The sequence below is a fragment of the Pseudopipra pipra genome, chromosome 4 (genome assembly GCF_036250125.1).
Source record: "Pseudopipra pipra isolate bDixPip1 chromosome 4, bDixPip1.hap1, whole genome shotgun sequence".
NCBI lineage: Eukaryota > Metazoa > Chordata > Aves > Passeriformes > Pipridae > Pseudopipra > Pseudopipra pipra.
In genome coordinates this window covers 1,368,531-1,394,905 of record NC_087552.1, presented here as the reverse complement: position 1 = coordinate 1,394,905, position 26,375 = coordinate 1,368,531, and the positions used below count along the sequence as shown (strand labels likewise).

Genomic DNA, 26,375 nt, shown 5'->3' with positions numbered 1-26,375 from the left:
AGCTTCTCTCCAGCATTCAGGAACTGCGTGTTTATTTACCTGTTTTTGACAAATGAGGTCTCAGAGCCGCATGAAATATCCTCCGTGTCACTTGATTGGAAAGGCACCTGGGAGACAGATGTTGCCTTCCTGGAAATTTAGGCCTCGGGATAACATTTCTTCCCTTTGGTTTAAAGGCTTCATTTAAAAGGAGTTTTGCATTATTCAGAGTATGTCAGAGCTCATATGGTGTTTTGTGCTGGCTTGGAAGATCCCCAGCACAGCGCAGGGCAGTCGCTTCTCTAATTCCTTTGCCCGCTCTCACTCATGATTAATTTGACCTGATAGGTGTAATGATGGCATCAATCTTTAGTTAAAGGCCTGTCAAGAAATAAAACAGACTAATAATTTTGTGTTTACCCTCTCTGGAGAAATTAATAGGGTACACTGGCCTCATCCACTGTGGTATTTTAAATCTGTTCAGTCAGGGTAAGAAGCACAAGAGGTGAGCCTGCTTTCCCTTGAACACAAACCCTTGTTTTTGCTGTCCCTGCAGGGTGTCACCCCTCCTGTAAAACCTGCACCGCGGAGGGTCCTTTTGCCTGTTCTTCCTGCAACTCCAGCCTGGTCCTGTCCCACACGGGCACGTGTGCACCGGGCTGTTCCCCGGGATACTACAGGGATGCCAGGCACACCTGCACACGTGAGTGCCTCTCCCCAGCCACCTCTCCTTCCTCCTTTCCCGACATGTCTTTTCTTGTTCCTTTGCTTGCCATTCCTGTTGCCTGGAAAAGCAAGATTTCAAGTGCCTAAAACCCCGATGTGAGTTGACAGAGGTGATCAGCTGCCTCGGGAGCAGGGCCTGCAGCAGGACTGAAATTTGGAAACAGTTGCAGTTTTGTTATTGACCCCAAAGACGACAGGGTTTGGGTCCCACAGTGAAAATCTGCAGGAGAGTTTCTGTAGGATGGATTCTGGGCTTTGTGGAAACTTGACAAGTTGAGACCAGTTTTAATCAATCCTTATGAAGGCAAACCCCTTCCCCACTGCACTACCTGCCAGTACATGCCGTGGGAGCTGTATTGCAGCATTTATGTCCATTTTTCCACATGTGAAACCCCAGTAGAAACAGGGCTGTGCTTGGCAGGCACAGCCCTGACAGAGCTGAGCTGTGATATTGTTGCCTCCTAATGATCTGCTGGAATTGATCTGGTTTAAGTCCGGTTATGCTTTATCCTACTCCTGCCATCCCTTGTGAATCTCTTGGGGCTCCTCTTTTCCTTTATTATTCTATATTCTCTTTGGCCCTGGGTTATTCCTCTGTGATCACTGGGCTTGATGTTCCAAAATGCAAAATGATGTGGCCCAGAGACGTAAAAAATAGAAAAAAACCTGCTTGAATTGCCCCACTACAATATACACGCCTAAAAATGAGTGAACACTTAAGTGGTTTGGTTGCTATGAACCTGAGCACTCAGATTGGTGAAGTCCTGCATTACCCTGATTTAAATTCTCTGGACTCATGATAAAATAACTCTGTTGCAGTGAGCACAGGTATCAGTGTCATCCTATCCAGACCCAATTTTTTCACTGATGAGGTCCTGTAGGAGGAAACCGATGTGGTTGTCAGCTTTACCTGCCTTTTGTTGAAATAGATGGTTCTCCTGGAACTATTATTTCCAAATGATCAGCAGGTATGGAGACACCTTACATAAGTTCAAGAAAATAGCTGGAAGACTTTGTACCATTCTTCTGTTGATGGAAAAAAAAAAAAGGCTACTCAGTAATAATGAAAAAAGGAAAGCAATAAAAAAGAATTAAAAATAAAGCTTCTCATTGTCCTGGCTAGTTTCCTACAAGCTCTACGAAATATTCACTGTTTTCTCCTGCAGTGTGGATGCTCTGTGTTGCTAACTGCACCAGAATATCTCCCTTCCTAATTAACACACCCCTTTCTATTGAAACTTTCCTATTGATACCTCCTGCCTCAGGACATCAAGGTACCCGTGGAATGTTCCTGAGGCCTGCACCCTTCCTGAATCTGGTTCAGGGGCTCAAATGCAAACAGATTTTTTTTTGCAAGCAAATTCAGCTTCTCTAATCTTCTTATTGCAAATGGCTTTTTAAGAAGTGTTTGTAATCCTTGGAGCAGGAGGCTCAAAGCCAAGTGTGTTGGCGCCTTGGATTTTTGTCATTCCAAGTGTCACTTGTGCCTTTTCAAGTGCTGCTGATAAGCCATGGAGATATAAACTGTCCCAGGCTGCTGGGAAACTGCCACTTGGAGGGAATGAAAATTGTTTAATCGGAGGTTGGCTGTTAGGCTGAGAAAATTGGGTCTCTCTTCAGCGTTTATTTTAGTCTCATTGCACTTTTGAGGAACTCGGGGTTGGAATGAAGTTCAGGGAGATGCTGAGTGCACGTTTGGACTCTGGGAGATATTTTTAAACTCAACAACATCCTGGCCCAGGAACAGCACAAAGCTTAACGAGTCCTTCATGGGCTTAAAAATGCAGATACAGAGTCGTGCTGATAAAACAAGCAGGCAGGATTGCTTTGGGATGCGTTTTTGGCTTACTGTTCTGGCATGCCTCCCTGGGTAACCTGATTTCTAAGGATTTAGACCTCCTGTAGAATGTTTTACAGTGTTTTTAATAGTTGGTTCTTTGTAGCACTTAGAAACAGTGATTTTTTTCATGTATTCTTAAGTGAAGTGGAATCAGACTGGCACCAGAGCACCTAAAAGCAGCCAGTAGGTTCTTCAGGTACACGTTTTGCTGGAAGTCATTTGCACCTCAGCAAAAAACAGACCTTCTGTGACATTTTTTAGATGAGCTAAAACAATTAACTCTTTTGAAGAACACTGGGGCTTTGTTTCAATGAGAGCAACAAAGGTATTTTCACATTTACTTTCGTATTTGGAGGTTTTTTGGTTATACAACTGTGTCTTGAATTAGCATGTCAGTATTTAGCACCTAAACTGTTAGTACAGCCTCCTGAGAAGTTTGGTTCCTGGACATCAAAGAGGTGAGTTGAAATATTCTGAACCTCTGGACTTTGATCCTAGATTAAGTAAATCCCTGAATTAATTTTTTTCCTGGCGTCTTTGTTGCTCCCTGCAGCTCCAGAGTTTCACACTGTGTGCAGATAAAAAGGTGGAAATGTTAAGAGAAACTAAATGGGCCTTTGGTCTCACCAAAGTTTGCTGCCTGGATTTGCAGCAGTCTGCCATCCTCTCAAAATTTTTGTGTTTCTGGGTAAAGAATCGTGTGAAATGCAGGTTGATTAAAGGAAGTAAGAAAAACAGAGACAGGGAAAGCTCTTTTTTGGGGATTTGGATTCAGGATCAATATTTTACCCTCACTTGTCCAGAGGAGAGTAAGCATTAGTCTATGAAGACAGATAGAAGTCCAGATAGAAGGAGGCTCTTTCCATTTTGGAGGCTGTGAAAAGGAACATAACAAGCCAAAACTCCAAAATCTCCATAGGTGTCTGTCAGGGAGGACAAGAGGAGTAGCAAGGCTGCAGGATGATGCCATTTTTACTTGTACAGTTGGCTGGTTCATCAGGAATTTCACTGATTTTCTTGTCTTTCCACAGCCTGCAGCAGCCAGTGCTGGAGCTGTGACTCGGCTGCCAGCTGTACTTCGTGCAGAGATCCTGCCAAAGTCCTGCTGTTTGGAGAGTGCCAGTATGAGAGCTGTACTCAGCAGTATTACCTGGATTTTTCCAGCAAGACTTGCAGAGGTGAAAAACGCGTTGCTGCTTTCAGGAAAAAAATAAAAAAAATTAATAATGAGTAATTAAAGTGCCTTGGCTAAGAATCCGTTACGTGGCAGGTGGCCTGCTTTAAAAAGGGGGAAATTGTTCAGTGACAGGTTGCTCACGAGGTTTTTGCAGTATTTTCCTCTCTTTTTGGGCAGCCTGCTGTCACATACTTGAGCCTTTCAGTGGAACAAGATTACTGCAAATCGCTCTCCTGTAAGTGATTCAGTAACTGAGCCAGCAAAGTTTGCAGGGGTCAGGTCCAGCAATTCCTTTAGTCACGGGTCAGCTGAGTCACGAGGGAGCTTGCCAGGAGAAGGCTCTTTTAGGGTGTCTGTCAGGCCTCCTGTGCTTACCTGCCTCTCTCTCCGTCTCATTAAATCCTGCCTCACTGGATGGCTGCAGGAACAGCAGTTTGGAATGGTTTTAGAGACATGTGGCTTGAAAGATTCGCAGAACTCCCCAGCAGAGTGTTCCCTGATGGAATTAAGTGAGGAAAAGGTGGTGGCAGCCTGAGGAGTCCCTGGGCACGTGTGCGTGGCTGGGACTCTGCTGAATACTGGAGCAAGGATAGTACAAGGGCATGTGAGGGCAGGTCTGATCCCATCTGGATCCAATGTGTTCCTGGCCAGTGGACTTTCCAGAGGGACGTTCAGACTGTGAGGGACAGCGATATCATTTTCTTTTGGTCAGAGTTCTTTGAAAGCATGAGCTGGATGATGCAGGGTGAATTAATTGCTAATGAGCCACAAACTCCACATTGGCATACAAGGAGCACTGCTGCTCCAGGGATAAATTCACTCAGCACAAATCATGCTTTCTCCTATTTTTTTTAGTGTTTTAACAGGTTTTACTATGTTCTTTGCTCCAGGGGCTTATATTCCTGCAGTGCAAAGCCCTTGTGTGGGGTGAGCACCCCAGGAAGGGCCACCCTGAAGTGGCTTTTGTTTTCTTGCAGAGTGTGACTGGAGCTGTAACACCTGTAAAGGTCCCCAGAGGACTGACTGCCTGCAGTGCATGGAGGGCCACGTCCTCCACGAAGGGGCTTGTGTGGAACAGTGCCCTGCAGCTTTCTACCGGGAATCAGACACGTGCCAGAGTGAGTTCTTCTGGAGTCTGACACGTTCCCCTCCTTGTCTCCAAGGTGGTGTCGTGCTGAACTTTTTGCATGTGACTTTTTAGGGTGTGACCAACCCTGCCTTCAGTGTCACCGAGCAGCAGACGAGTGCAGCCTCTGCCAAGCCCCGTTCTTCCTCTTGGACACTCGTTGTGTTCCCAAGTGTGGGGAGAGATATTATGCAGACCACGCAAAGCAGAAGTGCACAGGTAAGCACAGGGGCCTGATGTCGTGGCAGTGGTCAAATGAGGCAGCTCTTAAGTCTTTGCCTCTTCCTCTGACTATTTCTGTCAGGTGGGTAAGACACAAATAGCAGTGTTTCTGTTCTGTGCACCAGTGGCTGCATTGATTTTGCAGTGTCTCAGTGGGGTTGTGCTTTCCATCCGCTTCAGCTTGTCCTCCTGGGTGCCTGGAGTGTGACAGTGACAGCCTGTGCCACCTCTGTGACAGCACCACGTTTCTGAAGAATCACATTTGTGTTTCTGCCTGTGGCCAGGGTTTCTATGGCAATACACGCACCAGAGAGTGTGAAGAAGGTGAGTGTCTCTCATGACAAAGTGACTGAGCCGGCAGGTTTCCAGCAGATTTTAAGGCCAGAAGAAGCGTTCATTCAGTCACATTTTCAGAATTCACTTTTGTGCATTTTCCTGTTGAAAGTCAGCAGCTATTTTTCTCCAGTTTTTTGGTTTCATGAGATGTACATGTACATGGTTTTCTAAGTGAAGTTACCTGGCTAAGTGTGGAGGCACATCTTTCCAGCAGCATCATTTATCATCAGTGTAAAACAAATGACAAAATATCTTGGGGGAAATCCCTTCCTAAATCAACTTCAGTTGTTGCTTATCCTTCCTTTCTTCTAAATGAAGATTTACAAGTCTATCTTGCAGGGCAAGCCAGAGTATGTTGTTCTGTGATGGGGAAATCAAGATGGGAAGTGATTTGCCGAAGTCATGGTGGGGTTTGGGGTGGATTGCAATTTTCGAAGGTGGTGTTTCTCCACCTGGGTCAGGAGTGAACAGGGAATCGTAAGGGTCTGCTCTGTTACCCCAGGAATGGTGGTGACAGGCACGATGCCAACACTGCCCGTGGTAATTCCTTCAGTAATAACCTCTCCCTTGTTTCATGGCAGCCAGGGAACATCCCTGGAGCTCCCGAGCGAGCGGCACCCTCACCGTCGGCATTGGCGGGGTGACACCCCTGGACCTGTCGCTGCTGGGTGTGTGTGATCCGGGCGGTGGCACGGGCCAGCTCCTGTTCCACCTGGACAGCATTCCCTCCAACGGCAGGCTGCTGGTGGTGGTGGCCGGGCAGGAGGTGCTGCTGAGCCAAGGAGACCACTTCAGCTGCAGGGATGTGCAGGAGAGGAGGGTCCGCTTCGTGCACAGCCAAGACAGACCCAGGTGAGACTTTTTGCTGGGCTTTTGCCTTAAAAAAAAAGGCATGTGTCTTGAGAACAGGTATTTCCTCCTTCCTTGGAAGCATTCCTGCAGGGAAGCACACCTCTCCCTGCTGTTAATTCAGCTACCAATTTACTTATGCTCTATCATGCTATAACTGAGGGTTAATCCTGGCAATCCTGGAGCTTCTGTTCTGAGGCCAGAAAAGTGACTTTTTTCTTTTGCAGCAAAGAGCTGACATTTAGAGTTGGCACTTTATCTTGGAGGTGCCATCCGATGTGGATAACATTAGTTAAAGGGAAATGAGGGTGTATTATTACAGAGCTAAAGGTATTTTATTGCGTGTTGTGACTGTTGTGAATCCTCAGGAAAAAATACTATAAAAACAGAACTGAAAAAACTTGAGTTAAAGCTTGTGTCACTGAGCCAGTCATTTTTACTGAATATATAATATGTTTATCATTACTGAGTCCTGCAAAAGCACTTCATTAATTTATATTATCCTGTGTTTTGACTTGTTGGGGACTTTTTTAGGAAAGGAAAGTTTTCCTTGAAGGTCAGCGATGAACAATCCTTCTCCCTCCCTGAGGTGATCAACATTCAGGCGTTTTCAACAGAGGTAACGTAACCAAGCTTGGAAACAACCCTGAATTTTGTACCATTTGGAGCCCTGGTTTCTTGCAGGGATAACAAAGGAGCTGGGCAGAACTCGAGCTGGAGTTCAGGTCAGGCAAATCAGACTCAGCTCTCCCTTAAGAGAGGCAGCCAAGAGCCACATGGAAGAAGGGAACTTGGGGAAGTGACTGAAGAAGTTGGCCTGTGTCATTTTGCTTGTGCAGGGAGTTGCAGCTGTGCAATCATAGAGAAATTATCAGGGAGGGCTAAGGAGTCCCTGCTGCTCCAATTATCCTTTGGATCTGCGGATGCTCTGGTTCAGCCTCTTACTGCAGGGCAATTGAGCCGTGATTGATCCCGATGGCAGGGCTGCTTTGACACTCAAGCTTAACACTCTGTTCTAGGACAGTTGGGAATTAAATCAGCATGAGCTGTTTAAAGTGTGTCTCTTAAACTGCTCCCCACTTCTGGGCAAGCTGATGGTACTGCCAAGTGCCCCTGTCTTTTATTATGGTTGTTTAAAGTCTGTGGAGCAATATTGTGGAGGGGCCTCACCCCAGAGGTGGTACAGGCATCTTAACTGGGGCCAGGTTTCCAAGGAGGCTTTGCAGCTTTGCACTGAGCTTTTTCCAGAGTGGAGAGCTCTAGCAGAAGTTGTGGCTACTTGGCATATTCTTACAAATAAAGAGACTTTAAAGTGCATCCTCAGAGAGGCATTAAATGGCTTGATAAGAACTCTTCTAGTGCCGACTCCTTCCTGCCTACAAGCCTGGCTCAGCCTCCATCCCCACCACGAGTAATTTATATTCCATATTAGTCATTCCCATAACTTCTGGAAATTAGAAGTGTTCTAGTTTGTCCTTTAGTGTAAGACAAAGTGTGGATTTGGATCCTGCTGGGTGTATATTGATTCTGGCTGGCACTGAGATCTTTGCTCAGTCTAATTCCTGTTTGCCCCAGTAGGACGTTCACCTAAGTAAGAGCTGCAGTGGCTGCCCCAGAATACATAAGTGAGCTTTAATGGTAGGAATTTTGCCTGTCGATCCGTAATAACCCTCAGAAGTCGTGCACAGGTGATGTGGCAGCAGGAATGTTCCCAGGGCTTTGTCCCTGTGGGATCTCCTCCCTCCTGAGGCAGCGCATTCCCAATGGCAAAGGGTGTTTATTGGGATCAATAGACACTGCAGATTTAAACTTTCTTGACAACTAAAAAGTAAAGAACTAATTTAAACCAGCAGAAATGTGGAATCTTTGGTGTAGGTTGAATAAGGCTGTGGGGAATCTTAAAAATTAAATAACTGCTGGTGCTGATGACACCCATTTTGCTGTCATCTCAAAAGGCTAACGAAGATCAGCTGGAGTCAGATACTTTCTCCCAAGTTTTTTGCTTTCCTAAGCTTGCTGTGGCATGAGAATCTTCTTTTAATGTGACTAATTCAGTCTAAATGCTAAATATTCTTAGATCTGGCCACAGGGGAGAAAGGTGTGGAGGGTGATTTTCTGCTTCTTAGAAACAGGAGATTTCCAGGGATGAAGCGAGCTGGTTTCCTTAACCCCAAACTTTTCATTCCAGACTTTAATCATGATCCAATCTCCAAGGTTCAGCAACCACCTCAGAGCTGCTTTTGCGTTTCAGGCCCCGTCTGTGATCAGAAACGAGCCCCTCCTCGTCGGCAGAGGGGACAGCGGGACGATAACAGAGCAGTTGCTTGGCGTGAGGGACAGTGACAATCCTCAGGACGTCGTGCTGATGGTTGTGGAGCCTCCACGCCACGGGCAGCTGCTCAGAGCTCCCGGGGACTCGGCGTCTTCCGTCCGCACGTTCCGCCCGGACGAGCTCGCGGGGGGCCGGCTGCGTTACGCTCACGACGGCTCTGCCACCCGGGATGACGCCGTTCTCCTGCAGGTGAACGATGGGTTCCACTTCCAGAACATCCTGTTCCGCATCAGGATCGCTCCCGAGGTACGTGCTGTGACAGGAACCCCGGCAGGCAAATTAAAAGTCCGAAACCGCTCCTGCGTCCAGCCCCGACATGCGCGTTTCGAGTACCTTGAATTAATGTGGGATAAAGATTTGGAAAAAAAAAACAAAGCCACAGGAATAATTTGAAGGCTAGAAAACCCACTGAGTAGCAAAAGATTTTTGGTGGATGCTCAGAGAGAATGAGGATGGTGATAAAGGGCAAAATTGTGGAGGGAGACTCAGGTCAGGAGGGTTTAGGGTCAGCGACAGGAAATTAGGAATCAGAGGACAAGGTCAGTTGTACAGGCTGAGAATTGGGTCTGAGGGATACAGGTGAAGGGTGCACAACCCCTCTGGAAGCAGACAACCAGGGTGGGATGCACGAGAAATTCCAGAATACTCTTGATCCTTTTCCCTTGAAAATCTGTTTCCGTCAGGGCAGTTTACTGACATTCCAATAAGCCTTTTCCTGCTGTCCCTCTGCCCTCAGGGTGACAGGAGCCCTCGACTGGTGACAAATTCCCTGGTGTGGGTGCCCCAGGGAGGCATGCTCCAGATCTCCAAGACCATCCTGCACGCCGAGCTACCCGGTGCCCGGGACTCCGAGATCACCTACACCATCACCAAGGACCAGCCCAGGCATGGTAAATATCTTTGGAATTCTGTTGTCAAAGAGCAGCTTTCCATCCCACTTCCATGGGGTTTTGTCCACATCCAATAGAATTTTTGGGAATATTTCCTTATAATACTACACTGGATAAGTGCTGCCAAACTGATCTTTTTCCACTTCAAATGGGCATGCAAAGTAACAAAGTACTTTTGCCCTGCCTGGTCATCTATCTGATCCTGTCCTTTCTCCAGTGGGAGTGAAATCCTGGTGGATTTACAGCCCTGAGAGAGCAGAATCTTACTGCTAAAAGATGCTGTTCTACAATGAATGCCTAGTTTAAGAGGAGCACAGGGTAATATCTGTCTCTAGAAACTTCTGAGCAAAAGTTTACCTTGAAGAATTCCCTAAATTCCATGACATTTGATTTAATTTGTACCAATGGAAGGGGTTGCTGGCTCGAACAGGAATTAGTGACATTTGCAACTGTGGATAATTCTTGTCCCCAGATTCCTTTGGGGAGGCTCTGAGCTCATCTCTCAGAGCAATGACTTTCCCTGGCAACCCTGTGCTTAGAAAGTGTTTTCTGGGAACAGGCTGAGGAGGAGCATGGAAGGTTCTGGGAGCAATAAACGGAGAGAAACTGGATGGAACAGAGAAGGCATCATATGTGGAGGGAAAGGAAATGTGGAGAGAAAAAAAACCAACGTTCTTTTCCCACTCAGCATCACCATTTTCTTCACTAAAACCATGTCTTTAAATAACATATTATGCATTTCTAAGAAATGATACCACATTTAATTTGCTGAGCCAGAGAAAATTAGAGGGTCCCTCTAGCAACATCCGTGGGGTTTTATTGCCTTTTGCTGTGAGGACGGGCTGTTTTCTATGACAGCTGCCAGCACCTGATGGAAGCAGAGATCATGTGAGTTCTGCAGGTTAGAAGAGAAATAATTCATTTGTATTTCCCCTTTAGTTTTCTGCAGATGAAGGTCTGTCTTCTCGTTTTTAATAAGCATTTACATGAAAACAGGAATTTTTTCCCCGAGGAGCTTGTCTCCTGCTGCCCAACCCTAACTAAAATTTATAATCCTGTGTTTGTATCACCATAATTATCTCTGCTGTGATTAATTGCGAGAACACAAACGGGTTTGTAGCTGCAGGTGAGGAATAAGCAGCAAAAATCAATGATCTTCAAATATTTATCTAAAATACTGTTTTGCAGAAAGTGAGGGAAAAAATTAACAGAGAGAAATGTGGAAAATGAGTCCTGAATCTGAGAGGGCTTATCTGCCTAACTTAGTTCTGTGAGTGATGAAGAAGATATTCATACCTGTAGAAAATATGTAATTTGATTTTTAGATTTTTAGGGGAACTCCCAGGAGCAAACACATAAGATTTGGAATGTAATTAGGGCACTGATAAGGGAATATTAGCACAGGGTTGGATGATCAAATGGAAGTGTGATATTTCAGCTTGCTGAATTATTTTCTTGTTGCTCCAACTGTTCGAGGGTGGTTTAGGGAAATGAGATGGGGTGGGTATTTTGCACAACGGAATGATTAATAATCAGTCATCAGAATTATCAATCTGTTTAACAGAATTAATTAACAAAGTGCTAATTCTGATGTGAACCTCAAAAAAGCTAAGTGCAATTGGAGATTTCTGTTCAGAAAAATCCACTGGGTGGACTTTTCAGCATAAATAAGTTCCAAAAAGAACTAGAAAAGAGCTGACCTTGAAGAGATGAGTCTGCTGCGTTCTGACCCCGAGGTTGTGCCCTGGAAGGGAAGATGGAGAGCCTGCTGCAAGGCACCTCTCCCTCCTTGTGTTCTCACAAGTGCCCTTTGCTTTTCCCAGGGGAAGTGGTGCTCCTGGTCCCGATGCCGGCGGACGGCCCCGCAGACCCGTGGCAGCTTTTGCCTGATGGAAGAGCAGCCTCCCCCACGACCTCCTTCACCCAGCAGGACATCAACGATGGCATTGTGTGGTACAGGCACTCCGGAGCTGAAGTGGAGAGCGACTCCTTCCAGTTCCAGGTATTCCTCATCAAATTAATTCCTGAAGGGAATTGATATAAATTAGTATAAAAATAAATTCCTGGAGGGGTCACGTGGCAATTCTCTTGAGATGACTCCTCTTGCTGCTCCCTGTATCCTGTGATCTCAGGTTTTAAAAATGGCACAGGTCAATAAACACTTGTGTTTGCACACAGGCTGATGTGTCTGTAGGTACACGTTGGGTGCCTGAAGATGACGTGCAGCTCATATCCCGGATGTTTGGATGCCCCATTTGCAGCTCAGACAGGAGGTTTGACCCCTTGGTGCTGCCTGGCAAATACATCACCCTCTCATAACACCTGTAATATTTCCACCAAGTGTTCCAAGTGCCTTTTTAAAAATGGTTTTGCAAGCCCCAAAGCCACACACAACCCTCCTGCTGCCTCCCCTAAGCTAATAATTTGATTTTGGCTGGAGAGTCCTTTGTCTTGCAAACAGACAAAAAGGTAGAAGAACTCCCCAGCAGCTGGAAAACTAAAATAAATCCCACCTCCCCCCAGGTTTAACAGCCATAAAATTCCTCAGACAGGTCCTTGCTGTTTGCTGGGGAGGTTTAACAGCCTCCCCTAACGCTAAGCCCACGCCAACACTCGCACTCAGTGTTTGTTACATCTGGTTTACAAGGCAGAAGCAATTACTGTAGCACCGGAGAGGCAATTAAGGTAATTTCTAAAGTAATTAACATAAGTGATAATGAGGAATTTGTGAGCGTCAGTGTTGAACAAGCTAATCTTTAGCTTAATTGCTGCGTTCCTCTTGTAGACCATGCATTTTGCATGAGTTGGATGTTTGGGTTTGGTATCTGGGAGCAGGAGCAATAATTGTACGGAGAACTATGAGAGGGAGCTGGGGTTACTGGGATCACATTGGGACGCCGTGGCACAGCTGTCCAAGCCTTGAGCCCTGGGTTGGGGCACCTCAGAAAGGGCCAACACGTTGCTTTCATCAGTATTGTGACAGAGCACGTGCAACAAATGGCTAAAATCATGTCGTTCATTTAATCACAACATGTATTTTTATGCGTTTTCTTGAAATGGAGCTTCACAAAGGGAACTGTATTTCTTTGTCTACCTCACCTCAGGACTGCTGGGAACATGTGCAGGCTCATCTCTAGGGAATGGTTCTGGTCCTCTGAATTTTTAGCAATTCAACAGCATTTGCTTTATATGTCTTTGCTGCAGACCTGCAATTATGAGTTAGATGCCCTTGCCTTCACTTTTGGTGTTATAGTGGTGTATGGAAAATGTTTGTGGGTCTGTGAAACACAACCTGTCGTGGAAGCTGTTGGGATCACAGGGAACCACTGCCAAGGCAGTGCCACTAGTAAAAGACCAGTTATTTTGACCTTTGTCAGCACAATCTCATTTTGAGGGGGGGAGGAAGGTTTAAGAAGCCACTATTTTTGCTGTTCCTGGGATGAAAGGTTCCACTAAGCTGCACAGGCAGTTGGAGTAAAACTGAGGAAATCTGTGGTAGGGACTGGGGGAAGCAGAAAAGGGAAAGGCCTTCCCAGACCAGGAGGAAAGGAGAGAGAAAGTATGAAGTGCAGTAGAAATGCAGGGGTGTTCTGTCAGGTATCCATTCACATGATCTTTCCTTTCCAGGTGTCCAGCTCTGCCAGTCCACAAACCACCTTGGAAAGCCACGTGTTCAATGTTGCTGTTCTGCCCCAGACACCCAGAGCACCTCAGCTTTCCCTGGGCTCCTCTTTGCACATGGCTGTAAGTGATACACCAGACAGCTGGAGTAGGAATGGGAAAACAAGAAGGGTTAGAAGAGTAAATGGTGGGGAGGGTGGAGAAAATACCATGGAACGTTGAAAAACTCGGTATTAAAAGTGATGAATGTCTAGACTGTGTTAATGGAAAAGGTGATCTTGAAGTTTAAAGCTGATTTTGTAGGCTCAGACTTTGGGGTAAGCCTTCTCCACATGTCCCCATCACATGTGGGTGAAGTCCAGCCTTCCCTTCTACTCCTGCTGTCTCCTGCCTGCCAGACAGGACCAGGAAAGGCCAAAGGAGGTGATGGGAGAGGGATGAGTGAAAACTCCACGGCACAGTGGCCTTGTCAAGGTTTAAAATAGCGGTGACCTTTCCCATGGTAATAAAACATGCTCAGACTGCTACTTGGAGCAATGTATCTTTCTGCTCCCGACTTTCTGTTGTTGTCATTATTGACGAAATTGATGGGAGAGATGTCTGGCAGAGCCACGAGGAGCTGGGTTTTATAGCTAATTACACACCACAAAATTCAATAGGGCCATAAAATACACTTTACCTCACCACCTGAGAGTCCTACCTTCGGGAGAGACAAATAGGCCTTGGAGGCAACAGGGAAGCAACCATAACCTTAAATCTTTCCATCATAAAATTGCACTTCCTTGCCTCAATGTGATGGAGTTCTGTTCATTTGTCTTCAGCCTCCTTCAGAATTAGACTTCCTATATGTGAAGTCTTCCCATCCCTCTAGTCTTGACTTGTCCTGCTGGGAAAGGTCAGAAAAAGTTTGGTGACTCTTTGGTGGTTAAAGTGGACATAACATAGGTACTGTTTTTAATTCAAGTTACCTGTTCCCCCCATGTTGGTGAAAGGATTTTATTCCTGTTCCTGAACCTTTCGTGTTCCAAAGCAGATTAATTAATTGCCTGTATCCTTAATTTAGCTCGTTTTCTCCTTATTTTGCTCAGGATTATGAAATGAGCTGGATGCTTTTCATACCCACTGAGCTGTTTAATTCAGTGACTTCTTGGAGCTGTTAATTCTGCAGGATTAAGTTTCATGAACACATGCAAATTAACTGCTTTTGGGCACCTAAGTCTTTTCATGCAGCACCCTAATTCCTGTAATGTCTTGCCTGCCTTTGGCTCATAATAATCCTGTTATGGAAGGATCAGAGCAGTTTTAGACAGGTTTAAAACAAAGAGGGAAAAGCTACTCTCTATTCCAATAAAAGGGCTGAGTCATTTTTAGAATTACTCTTAAAAGAAAATCAAGTCCAGCCACATCAGACTGTACCAGAAAACTATGTAGGCAGTGACTTATGTCTTTGTCCAGGGAGGTTTTGATCAGACTAGGTTTTCCTTTCTCTCTTTTTAGTTGCTCTAGGTCAGAAGAGAAACCTGTCCAGCTGTGAGTGTGGAGGTTGTACATCTGCAGGGGACAGGGTGTCAGCTTTGGGGTTAAGAACTAGGCCTTTACATTCAAAGATTGTCTTGTATTTAACTTTAGCAATTCTCTTTCAATGCATTTTTGGGTGAACCTTTCCTTGTCTCTGGCCTTGATGCTCTTGGTCTAATGTGTTTATTGAGGTGCTGGAGGACCGTGTGACAGTGATTGAGCCCCATCACCTCTCCTTTGTAGACCCAGAGGTTCCCAGTGAGAAAATCCTGTTCAACGTGACTGTCCCTCTTCTTCCTGGCCAAGGCAAGTGACCCTGTTCAGAACATGGCAGAAAACCATGTTTCCTGAGCACAGTGCATCTTCCCCTCGAGCATCGTCCCGTGGAGGCACCTGTTAACCTGTTCAGCCTCCTTCCTTGGCTTCCAAACACCTCCTTCCTTAACCCCACTTGCAGCCGTGGAGTCAAGTGGCTTCCTCCTGTTCACGCTGGTCTCTCTGCCTCCGTAGGTATCGTGGAGCACAGGGACAGGCCTCTGTCCCCTGTCAGGTATTTCACCCAGGCAGACATAAACCACGGCAGGATTGCCTATCGCCCGCCGACCGCAGCTCCTCACCTGAGGGAGATCATCACCTTCTCCTTTGCAGGTGAGGCTCACTGTGTTCCCTGTAGGACCTACAGGGAGCTGGACTGCTGCTGTTCCTCCCTGGGGAGGAGAGACTCGTGTCTGGCTGAATGTCAGCACTTGCTCTCTCCAAAAGTCTCCAAATCCACGTCAGCGGGTGCTTTCCTGTCCCGCCCGCAGTGACTCTGTGCTTGTGTTTTGTCCTGCCAGGTCTCCCAGAGTCCGTGAACTTCCGATTCACAGGTATGTGAACCACTTGCACTTTTTATCCATCTGCCCTTCCCACTGCCTGCTACTCCCTGGCCTTTCTTCTGCTGCAGGCACACCTATGGGTGCTCGGTAGGAATTTCTGGAAAAACATATGCCTGGGGAATATTAATTCATCTGAGTCCCAGCGGAGTTTTCTAGAAGCTGAGCTGCAGCTGTAGTAGAGACATCTTTTTCCAGTGGTTTCCTGGGATCCATCCTAAAAGCCTCATTCATTCCTGTTTTCCCCCTGTGTGAACAAGGAGTTTTATCCTGTTGTTATATCTGCAGTTAAATTGCCATGATAAGCTGCTTGCTTGTTTAACACATCCTTCCCTTTCCATATGCTTTCTGGCTTCCACCAGCAAGATGGAGTCTGTGTTCTGACTTAGGAGCACATCTAACAGATCTGTGGAAGACAGGATGTATACACACAGACTTTCAGAAGTTTTAGAAGAGTTGAGTTAGGGGCAAAGATAAATGCTCTTGGCAGGTGTGAACTGTGTGTCCATAGACAAAGGTGTGGCTTGGAAAGGTGGGAGAGAAGTCAGCAACGTCCGGGTGGTGGTTTTGTACAGAAAGGTGCATTTCCCACGTGAGAGTCCCTGCAAACCCATCCCTAAAACACTCAGCCGTGGTTTCTGTCTGTGTGCAGTGTCTGGTGGAGAAGACACAACCCCGGAGATGGTGTTTGTCATTCACCTGCTCTCTGCAGAGCAGCAGCCTCCAGTCTTCCAGATCGCGGCGCCGTTCCTGGAGGTCAGCCAGGGGGGCCGAGCCGCCATCGGTGAGTGGGGAGTGAGGTTGTTTGGGATGAGCCACTGCTGCTCGTGTCAGGAAGTTCTCTGGGGGTTTGTAGATACTCCCCTGCTCTATGAGCATGTGCACATCTCTCTCCTAAGCCGAGGGTTTGCACAGAGGTCTCTTGTGAGCCACAGTAGCAATATGGGCATCATCAGGAGACCAATTATTTCCATGAAACCAGCAGCTCTTGGCCTAGGGCAGCTCCAAAATTATTTTACTTGTCATGTACTGACTGAATTACATGGTTTTTGGCTCCAATCACGATAACACCTCACAGACCCTGAAAGATATCTCAGTGTAGTGTCTGAGGAAGCTGAAGCCACGCTCTCTTTCCCTGGCACAGGGATCCAGTTGGCTGTGAGCGACACGGATACAGCTCCCGAGGGTCTTTTCTTTGAGCTGGTGAAGCCTCCCCATCATGGCATTGTGCTGAAGTACAATGCAGGAGTGCAGGAGCTCATGAGAGCGGGTGAGTTGAGTAGGAGTTTGCCTCAGTGCAAGTGTGTGCCTGTCCACATGGCTGGTTTAGTTGACCAGGATTAGAGTCAGATAGCCCTGGCAGATATGGATGCATCCATAGGGAAGCCCTATCTAGCTATGAGCTCAGAAATCAGCTGGGAAGAAAGGAGGATGGGTGCCCTGCCTGAGAATCTGGAGGAGTCGCTGTGTCTGTGGAACTGGGAAGTTAACAGCTTTTCCTCTGCCCTGCCAGCTCCTTAATAAATGTCCTCGTAACTCACAGCCCTGTAAGGATGGGATTAAACACCAGTTTAGTACGTGATTAAGTCTTCTGCTAAACTGGGGCCTTAGGTCATTCAGATTGGATTCCTGCTCTGAACAGTCTCTTCCTGACTTGTGCTGTTTGCTTTTGGGAAGGCGACGCCTTCACCTACGAGGACGTCACTCGGAACGCGCTGCAGTACGTGCACGATGGCTCAGCAGCAGCAGAGGACAGCATGGAAATCTCTGTCACCGACGGTGTCACCACTGTCACCACGGTGCTGAGGGTGGAAGTGTCCCTGCTGGACACCAACGGCCCACAGCTGGTCCCAGGCTGCTTGCTGGCCGTCACCGTGGCCAGTAAAAGCTCCGTGACTCTCTCTCGGCTGCACCTCGCTTACACTGTAAGTTTTTATCTCCTCCCGAGCCCAGGGAATGCCGCCAGTCTCCCTTCCCTTGTCCCCCACAGCCCCTTCACCACACACCTCCCCGCTGTCAGCGTGGATTCTGCGCAGAGAGCCCGAGTTTTCACTGCTGCCAAAAGGGGAATAACAGACTCTTTCATCCCACAGGGATTTAAGGCTATCCCTGTTGGACTGTAACAGAGGTGAACTGCCATGCTGAACATGAGAGCAGAGTTAATCCCAGATTTTTCTGTCAAACGGACTTGCTAATAAAGCACATGCATTTGCTAAGTGTTAATCCTTTGAAAATTTCAGCCCCCTCACCCACCTTCCAAAATTGCCTGGTTCTTTTTCTGGGCAGATTCGAAGGGGGAAGGATTAAACAAGCCAAGATGCTGCACGGCTCGGTGGCTTGAGTTGGTCCCAGGGGTTGTGTGCTGTGCAAGAGTTATCCTGCTGGTGACATTGCCAGGAAAGGTGCTTTACTCCTTGCAGATGATTTGGCAGCCAGTGCATTAGCAGTGGGGTTTGGGTCTGAGATTGCAGTGCAGGTGTGAGGCTGGAGAGATCTGAGGTGGTGGCTGTCAGAGAGATGATTGGGGGTGTTTTTTCCGAGGGATCACTCTGGGTAAAAGTCTGGGGTCTGTCCTGTTCTCCTTTTAAAAGAGGAAGGCTGACAAGAGAGTTATTCAGGTTTAATCTCAGTAAGAGAACAGTTAGGAAAAAGAGGATTTCATTCCTGACCCATATGGTGATTTCTGCTTGGGTCTCATTTTTCAGCCAACCAGCAAAAACTCTTCTCAGGAAAGATGAGCTGTGATATCATAGAGGTGACTGTACTTAATGTAGTTGAAAAGAGGCAAAATCAGCTTTTATTTTAGCGTGAAGTACTTTGAAAGTGAAAATACCAGGTTTATGTCTGGGAGACTGTGTTGATGTGATACCAGGGAACAAAGAAAACCTCTCTGAGCTGAGAGAAAATGAAAATACATCTTGTGGTAGAGTTTGAAAATGTCAACCCATTTGACTCTCTTCTCATCAGGAGAGCTTCATTTAATATTCATCCGTGGATCTGACCCAGCTAGGCAGATACAGTTCCCTGCAAAACACTTGTTCCTCCTTCCATTTTTAGTGGAGGAAAGCAATGGCTAATTTTCCCTGTTTTGATTTGGTTTGTTCCTTCATGTTTTAGGACAACAATTCTCCTGACTCAGAGATAAGAATCCAGTTGATATCTCTGCCTGCATATGGAACCCTCTTACAGATGTCGGGCTCCCACGATGAAGAGCTTTCCAAGGTTTATAATTTCACCATGGAAGATATCAACAGCCAGAGGATCAGGTAGCAAAGAGAGCTATTCTCCCTCAAGCCATGCCAGTAAAAAGCTCTGTGGGTTTTCCCCAGGGATCTCTGGGCTATGTTTTGTTAGTGCAATGTTTCAAAGGTATTTTTCCCTTTCTTGTCCCTTGTACCCTCTGGGATTATGGATAAGAGCATTTTCTCTTTGCAGAATTAGGTGTTTCTGCATGTCTGAAATGCCAATACTTGGTGTAGCTTCAAATTAGGGGGATTTTTTTCTATGTCTGTGATGTCATGGTGACACTTTAGGTAGGCAACACCTAAACCAGTGATTTAAAAGAATTCGGGGAATGAACATGAGGGAGGGTTGGGAACTGAGATGCCACCTCTCTTCCGGGAGGTGTGTGCTCACCTCTGACTGCAGGGGCAGGGTGTAGTTTCCTGACTGTCAGTGGGACTCCCTGACCTGGGCTGTGTTTGGTTCCACAGCTACTCCACCACGTTTGAGACCAGCAATCAGCCCGTTACGGACATCTTCCACTTCGCTGTTCTTGATGCTGATGACAACCGGCTGGACAGGCAGATGTTCACCATCACTATCACACCTGCCCACACCCTGCCTTCACTCATTGCTTTTGCTGACCACATCACTGTAAGTGGCTGCCCAGGATACTGGAAGCAGGGAGAAAAATGACTTCAAAGTGAGGAATTGGACAGTTTTCCTGGACCGAGGGGAAATCACTGATAAAATAGGGTGCTGCACGTACAGTGCTCTGAACGCAAAGGGTTAACAAATCACTTGGAGGCCAGAGGAGGCTGACAGCCCACCTGCATCTCTGAACCTCCTCTGCTTACACCTAGTCAGGAGCTGGTTCTCCCTAAAGTGTCCTGTTGATATCAGTGGAACAAGTCTGACTTATCCCTGTCCAATATTTTGTCCCTTATTTCACCAGCCTGTGTGTAAAGTCTGAAAACACCTGGTGCTTTGGACTGACACACAGCATTTCACACTCCTTATTGAAGCCTTTTGAAGCCTATTTTCCAGCTTTGCATTCCCCCTCCCTTGCCTTCAAAAGGCTCTCTCAGCCAGAAATGCATTTTCTTGCCTTCCAAGAGGTCAGAGTGACTCTGCCAGTTCTGTTCCTGCCCTGATGAAACCCTCACAGGCTCTTCTTGGGGGCCAGGCAGGCTTTGTTCTTCCCATCTCACCTCACCTCCCAGCTGATTTCCTACCTGGCAGATCTAGGGGAGGATGGGACAGCACTCCAGAACCTGGGCAAGCCTATTCCATGGAGGCAGCCTTGTTCAGTAAGGATCTGTGTTGTGTGCTCTTGCTTTCCAGGTGGATGAGGGGGGCAGGATCCCACTGCTGGCTGGTCACCATTTAACTGCTGGTTATGATACTGCTGCCAAGGAAGACCTGAGGGTCACGGTTGTCACTCTGCCTATCTATGGCTACATCCAAAACACCAAGACAGGTAAACTGCTTGGCTCTCTCCTCTTCCCCCTGGCTGGTTTGTAGCCCTAACAGGATCATACCTATCATATCCCATGGATGGGATCACTTGTGCTATGCCTAAAACTGCAGCTTCCACTCCAATGCAGCAGAGTTTGCTTTCCTTAAAGATGTGGAAATCCATGTTGTAGGAAGTAACATCCATCCTTCTGCAGCCTTCACAATGTGCCATTCTTCTCCTAACCCTGCTGCTTTTATGTTTAGTTTATCAGTGACTTTAGTTTATCAGAACACCCCTTCACTAGTGATATTCTGGTTTGCAGGTGAGAGTTTTGGCCCACAGAGTGAGTCTGCTGGCACCACAGACGCATCCTTCTCCCTTCAAGATGTTCTGGAGAACAGCATTTACTACTTCCAGAGCGTCCATGAAAGCATTGAGCCCACGAGTGACGTTTTCAGCTTTTATGTGAGCGATGGCTTCAGCCAGTCTGAGGTGCAGAGCATCAACATCACGATCCAGGTACACCTGTGCTCGCTGGCTGCCAGAGCCCTCTCCTTTCACACAGACACTTTTCAAGTGCAAACTTTGCTAGACTCTGGCTAGATTTGGACAGACTGGTGATGTCAGCACCAGTACTGTCATTTGGGAACTTGTATTTCATTCAGGTGGGTCTTTTCCCCGTGTTCATTTCCCTTTTTTGACTGTGTGTCTTTGTGCAGAGACAGAATGATGAGCCCCCCAAGATGGTGCTGGAGCCTGTCCGAGTGCAGGGGAGCTCAGGAGTGGTTGTCACCAATGCCTCCCTCAACCTGCAGGACTTGGACACCCAGAACAGTGAGCTGGTCATTGTGGTGAGCCAAAGTCCTGAGCATGGTAAGTCCCGACAAGCTGAGGAGGTGAGGGAGAGGAGGTTTTTTTGTGTCAGTGTCTGTCTGTCTTCATACCTGTGTGTGTAACAGCCCCCGATGTGAGAGAGGAGCCTGGCATGTTGGATAAAGCACATTTGGACCAGCAGCCATGGGATTGTGCTTCAGAACAGCAGAACTCTCTATTTGAGAGTTGTCCCTCACTCTTTGGGGGAGGAGAAAGGGGAGCTTGATGCGTTTCCCTGGGAAGTTCCCTGTGTGTTCTCCCCTTTCCTCTTGCCCAGCAGTGGCAAAGCCAGGCAGGGTGTCAGTGAAGGCTTGTGTCCCCAGCAGGCTGCCTTATTCCCATCATTTTGATCCGTCTGTTGTTTCCCAGGTCACCTCCGCAGGAGACAAAGCACGGCAGAGCCCCCAGAGCATGGGCATGTGCTGTCCAGGGGCTCTTCCTTCACCTACCAGGACATTCTGGATGAGCTGATCGTTTATACCCGGAGCGGTGCAGCGGCACAGACAGACGAGTTTGGCTTCTCCATCACGGATGGGCTCTACACACAGGCAGGGAGGCTGGAATTCTCCATGGAGCTGCCCAAGAAGCAGCCACCCACATTACCTGTCAACAGGGACCTGCAGCTCCCAGCTGGTACGAGGAGAATGGCGTTGCTCTGTAGTGCTGGATGGCCCAGTCTAAACCAGTTGCTTTGCTGGCCTGGCTGGAGCTGACTGTGCACTTCTTTCCCTGGTCCAGGCTCTGCAGCTCCACTCACAGCTCAGCACTTGAAGGCAGCAGCTGGTTATTCAGGGGACTCGACGCTTAGATTTGTCCTGAGGAGGGATCCCAGCAGGGGCCATCTGCAGCTGAGCAAAGCTGATAACCCAGTCCAGATCTCTGCCAAAGGACCCGTCAAAAGTTTCACCCAGGCTGATATAAACAAAGGTGAGAGTGCTGGATTTTAGATAGTCAGTGCAAATATATGTGGCTGGTTTAGGCAGTCCTGCAAGGAGCAGGGAGTTGGACATTTATGGGTCCCTTCCAACTTGAGATAGCCCATGGTTCTATGGTCCTTATGAGAGGGGGAGGTTGACCTGAAGCAGGGGAGGGAAAGGGAAAGAAGTTCAATAAGGCTGTTAGAGCAGGGCAGAGAAACGTATCATTAAGCAAATGTTAAGAAATCTGTCTCAGCAGGGAAAAAGAATAAAGAGAGAAAGTAATGAAACCCAAATCCAGGAGCTCTGTCCAGCCCCAAGTCCCTCACCTGATGGTGCCTGCTTCCAAACTACGAATGAAATGATGCAGCCTGTAAAAAAACCGCCTCTTTTCTCCTGTCCCTCTCTCCAGGGCAAGTGGTTTACAGCCACAAGAAAGGGGATCCCGGCGGAAATTTCCCCTTCGCCTTTGATGTGATCGATGCAGATGGCAACAAACTGACGGACCAGGTTTTCCATATCCGTGTATTAGGTAAAAGACAATGCTGAAGTTATGGTCTCTTTGCTGCAGAGCTCAGGACTTCACAGGTTCCCATCCCACGTGTATGGCAAGTGAAGATGTAGTTCTTGAGGCGGAGTTTTGATGCTCTGTCAGTTCAAAGGCCTTTGAAGTGAGGGGCATGGGGAGAGTTTGTGGGTGTAAGGATTAGTTCTCAGACTTGTAACAAACTCACTGAACAGGTAGAAAAATTCCCCTTAATATCTTTGTGCAGTTTAGATTGTCTCTGAGGCATTCTAACGTTGCCATCCCCTCAATTAATGCCAAGATCCAAAGTTCCTGTTTCAGAATTATCAAAACATTTGTGTGTGCGTTGTCTTTTGCTTGAGCACAAGTACCTGATGTGAATAACACCAAAGGAAGGAGGGTGACTGTCTCCTAACTCAGCTTTGTATTTAACCCTTCCAGAGGACAGATTTCCCCCCTCCATCATCACTAACAAAGGGCTGGTGCTGGATGAGAACTCGGCGAAGACAATCACAACCCTCCAGCTCTCGGCCACTGACCAGGACAGTGAACCCACCCAGCTCCAGTACAAGGTCACCCGGCACCCACAGCTGGGGCACCTGGAGCACACGGCCTCCCCAGGTGAGCAGGGAAGTGTTTTACTCCGTTAGGTCCTTGGAGCAGCAAGGCTTTTGACCCCTAGAGCTTCACTGTGGGAAAAATGTGCTTGGAGGCTGCAGCACAGAATTCTGTTTCCCGTTAGGAATCAAATAGTCATTAGCCCAGAGAGCTGGAGAATAAGGTGAGTGGAGGCAAGGCAGCCTGAGAATCACAGGTGAGGATTTATTCAGCCTTTGGGAGAATTTATGCCCCTGTTCCTGCTTCTGCATGACAGGAAAGCTTTCAGCCTTTGCTGTGAATAGCACAGCGCCCCAGAGAATCCATCCCTTAATGTCCGTGGAAACAGAGCCCACCTTGGGGAACAGACAACTTGTTTTCTCTCCCCCTCTTGGTCAGTATGTTCCTTGATCCCTAAAAACCAGCTTCGTTCCCTAGCTGTGCCTGGAAGAGAGGAGGAGAACTATCCACTGAGTTAGTTTAAAAGGAAGCTCCGTTGGGGTGTGATGGATATGCTGGATAATGAATTCTGGTCCTTCAGAGAGGGGGGTTGATCAATCTGGTGGAACTCCTGCAAATGTGATCTGAATTTTAGAGCTGCCTTCTGTGCCTGCTGACAGTGTGAGTGTGCTGCCCCTCTCTGATGAATTAATCTAAATCTCAGCTGTCATATAATATGCTCTTCTGATTTAATTATACTCATCTAAGATTATATTTCTTCTTAGCATTAGATTTCTCATTAACATGAGATTAAAGTGGAACTATTTGCTGTGTGTGTTTTCAAGATACAGACAGTCCCTGTACAGCTAAGTTTTAATGTGTGGTTTGCCTCATCCTCTCATGTTGAAAGGGCAGGAATAATGAATGAAAGTTATAATAAGCAAACCCCCTGCTGAAAGTAAATTAAAATCTTGCAATATTTTTGTCCGAATTGCAAACTAAACAGTGAATCTTGTACTTTGGAGACCTGAGTTAAGGATTTTATTCCTCCTGTTATTTAAAATGTGATGATTCTGATTTCTGTGCTTTTTCCTGTCTGTGATGGACCGAGAAAGATAAAGAGTCACAGACTGGGAAGGAATTGTTTTCGTGATTTAAATGACCTAAACCTAAAGGGAGAGCACTGGAGTGTTCAAAAGAGAACCCAAGCCTTTAAAGCTAATGAGCTCTGAGGAAATCTTGGCTGATCATTCTGGTTTGGCTCATTTATTTATACCAGATCCTGATATCTTTTGTAGTGTGGCCAATACTTGTCAGTAGCCATTTCGGGTGATAGATTGGTGGCAAACTTTTTGTCGGGGTGTTTGTTGTTGTTAACAGCAGTAAAACTGTCAGACACAGCAGTGACAGTTAAAAAGCTCAAGTGCTTTTTAAAATGCTTGTCATGTCCCTTTCTGTGGCTGTGTCACACCTAATGGCCTGTAAAGATGTCACTATAAATCACTGTTGTAAATGGGCCTTAGTCTTTCTAAATGCAGGGGTACAAGGAAGGGCAGAGAGAGCGGAGACTTGGAAGGCATTTTGGAAAACTGCTGGGAGGCCAGGAGACCTTTAACTCGTACTCAGTGTTGCCATGGTTGGGTTAGTCCTGCCCAGCAGTGACAATCCAAGCGTTACATGAGCCATTTTTCTCCCAGCTTCTCTGCCCCTCAGCCCCCAGAGGCCCATCCCCAACAGGGTGTCCTGACGGCGTGAGATGCCTTCTTAAGATTGTAAGTCTAGGGAAAAGGCTGGACTTGATTTTGCAGAAGGAGTTTTCAGGAGGCTCTGTGCCAGCTAAAACCCTGGCTCAGCTGAGGTTCATGGGACAGATATATCCAGCTGCCTATAGTTTTTCCCTGCATTGTTCTTTCTATTACACATTTTTCCCTATTATTCTTTTTCCAGGGATGAGAATTGATTCCTTCAGCCAGGCAGACTTGGCCTCTCGCAGCATCCAGTACGTCCACACCAGTGACATGGAAAAGCACATGGATGCCTTCACCTTTTCTGTGTCTGATGGGATGAATGAGGTGAGTCCCAGCGTGGCCTTTGCCCAAGTAAGAACAGAGGGGGCTGCTCTTAGTTCTGCTGTGAGAATTCCTACATCCCACAGGGAAAGCAGCGAGCCCTGTGCAGGGAACAGGGAGCCACCTGTGCTGCGGCCTCACGAGACTGGTTTACCAAGATCTGAGTGTCTGGTTTTCAGCTGCTTGCCAATTGCTCCTGGAGCTCAGCTTTGATCCAGTGCACTGACGACGTAGTGACGACAGTCAGACCCTTGGGAAATGTCTCCTTCCTGCTTTCTGAAAGAGGAAAATCATAGCTGCACGTAGAGGGAGAGGGGCAAAGTAGAATGAGAGAGGGAGGGAAAGTGGATGCCCATAAATACCACAGAATGAGGGAGACTTAATCAGTGGGGAGGGATAGAAAAGGTCACGTTCACATGATCTGGGCTTAGAAGCTCAGATGTACTCACGAGACAAGGCTGAAATAAGTGACCTGAACTGGGGATCACTGTGGTCTTGCAGTGGAGTTGTACTCTTGGAGGGCTGAATTCATCACAAGAGGCTTTTCCTGCTATTCCAGGTGAGCCAGACATTTGACATCACCATAAACCCCGTGGATGACTCCTTACCCATAGTGCAAAGCCTCGGGATGACAGTTCAGGAAGGGGTGAGAAAAACCATCACCGAGTTTGAGCTTAAAGCAACAGATGCTGACACAGAGGTAAGGCAGGACTTCCCCTTGCCTCCTCCCTCCCCCTGTGTGTGACAGCACATCTGGGCTGTCAGGAAAATGGGCTTCTATTTAAAGACAGGCCTGGCCTTGACACTGAGTTTGCCAAGGATGGATGAAAATTACATAACATGGTTGAAAACAACATTTCCTCTTCCACCTCCTGGGTCTGGCTGAAGGGCTGGCTCTACTTCACTGCTACTTCCCTGCAGCGAGAGCTCTCCTGGCTGCCTGTTACTGCCCTGAGCCAAAATCCTGCCCCTAAGGGTTTTTGCTGCTTCTGCACTGGCAGCAGTGGCAAGGGGCACGTTGCCTGGAACCGCTGCAGGATGGGGGGGCTGCTCTCGTGTTCACAGAGCTGTCACAGGGGTGGGAGCCGTCTCAGACCAGCCACACCAGTAGTTTGGTGTGATGATTTGTAGAGGGGGATGGGAGACAGGGATGAAGACATCTTCATCCCTTGGGAGAGGGATGAAGACAGGGCAGGGCTCAGGGGGAACCAGTTCCGTGTGCGGGGCTGCGTTAGGCCCGGTTGGAGACACTGCACTAGGGAAGCTGTCTAGGCAGGGAGT

General features: G+C 47.3%; 1 protein-coding gene across 1 annotated transcript in view; it reads left to right on the top strand.

The window, feature by feature from the left end:
* The window catches only part of FRAS1 (Fraser extracellular matrix complex subunit 1), a 99,449-nt gene that overhangs the window by 58,061 nt on the left and 15,013 nt on the right, over positions 1–26,375 (top strand). The window contains exons 21-48 of the mRNA XM_064651364.1: positions 536–682; positions 3,577–3,723; positions 4,700–4,840; positions 4,924–5,067; positions 5,251–5,394; positions 5,988–6,258; positions 6,790–6,874; positions 8,507–8,833; positions 9,324–9,477; positions 11,301–11,479; positions 13,105–13,221; positions 14,808–14,922; positions 15,127–15,264; positions 15,453–15,485; positions 16,144–16,275; positions 16,636–16,761; positions 17,169–17,416; positions 18,609–18,757; positions 19,205–19,367; positions 20,058–20,193; positions 20,495–20,691; positions 20,892–21,045; positions 21,415–21,678; positions 21,784–21,972; positions 22,375–22,494; positions 22,930–23,109; positions 24,973–25,097; positions 25,654–25,794. Coding sequence (XP_064507434.1) covers positions 536–682; positions 3,577–3,723; positions 4,700–4,840; positions 4,924–5,067; positions 5,251–5,394; positions 5,988–6,258; positions 6,790–6,874; positions 8,507–8,833; positions 9,324–9,477; positions 11,301–11,479; positions 13,105–13,221; positions 14,808–14,922; positions 15,127–15,264; positions 15,453–15,485; positions 16,144–16,275; positions 16,636–16,761; positions 17,169–17,416; positions 18,609–18,757; positions 19,205–19,367; positions 20,058–20,193; positions 20,495–20,691; positions 20,892–21,045; positions 21,415–21,678; positions 21,784–21,972; positions 22,375–22,494; positions 22,930–23,109; positions 24,973–25,097; positions 25,654–25,794 — 4,466 coding nt within the window. The remainder of the gene's footprint in view (positions 1–535; positions 683–3,576; positions 3,724–4,699; positions 4,841–4,923; positions 5,068–5,250; positions 5,395–5,987; positions 6,259–6,789; positions 6,875–8,506; positions 8,834–9,323; positions 9,478–11,300; positions 11,480–13,104; positions 13,222–14,807; positions 14,923–15,126; positions 15,265–15,452; positions 15,486–16,143; positions 16,276–16,635; positions 16,762–17,168; positions 17,417–18,608; positions 18,758–19,204; positions 19,368–20,057; positions 20,194–20,494; positions 20,692–20,891; positions 21,046–21,414; positions 21,679–21,783; positions 21,973–22,374; positions 22,495–22,929; positions 23,110–24,972; positions 25,098–25,653; positions 25,795–26,375) is intronic.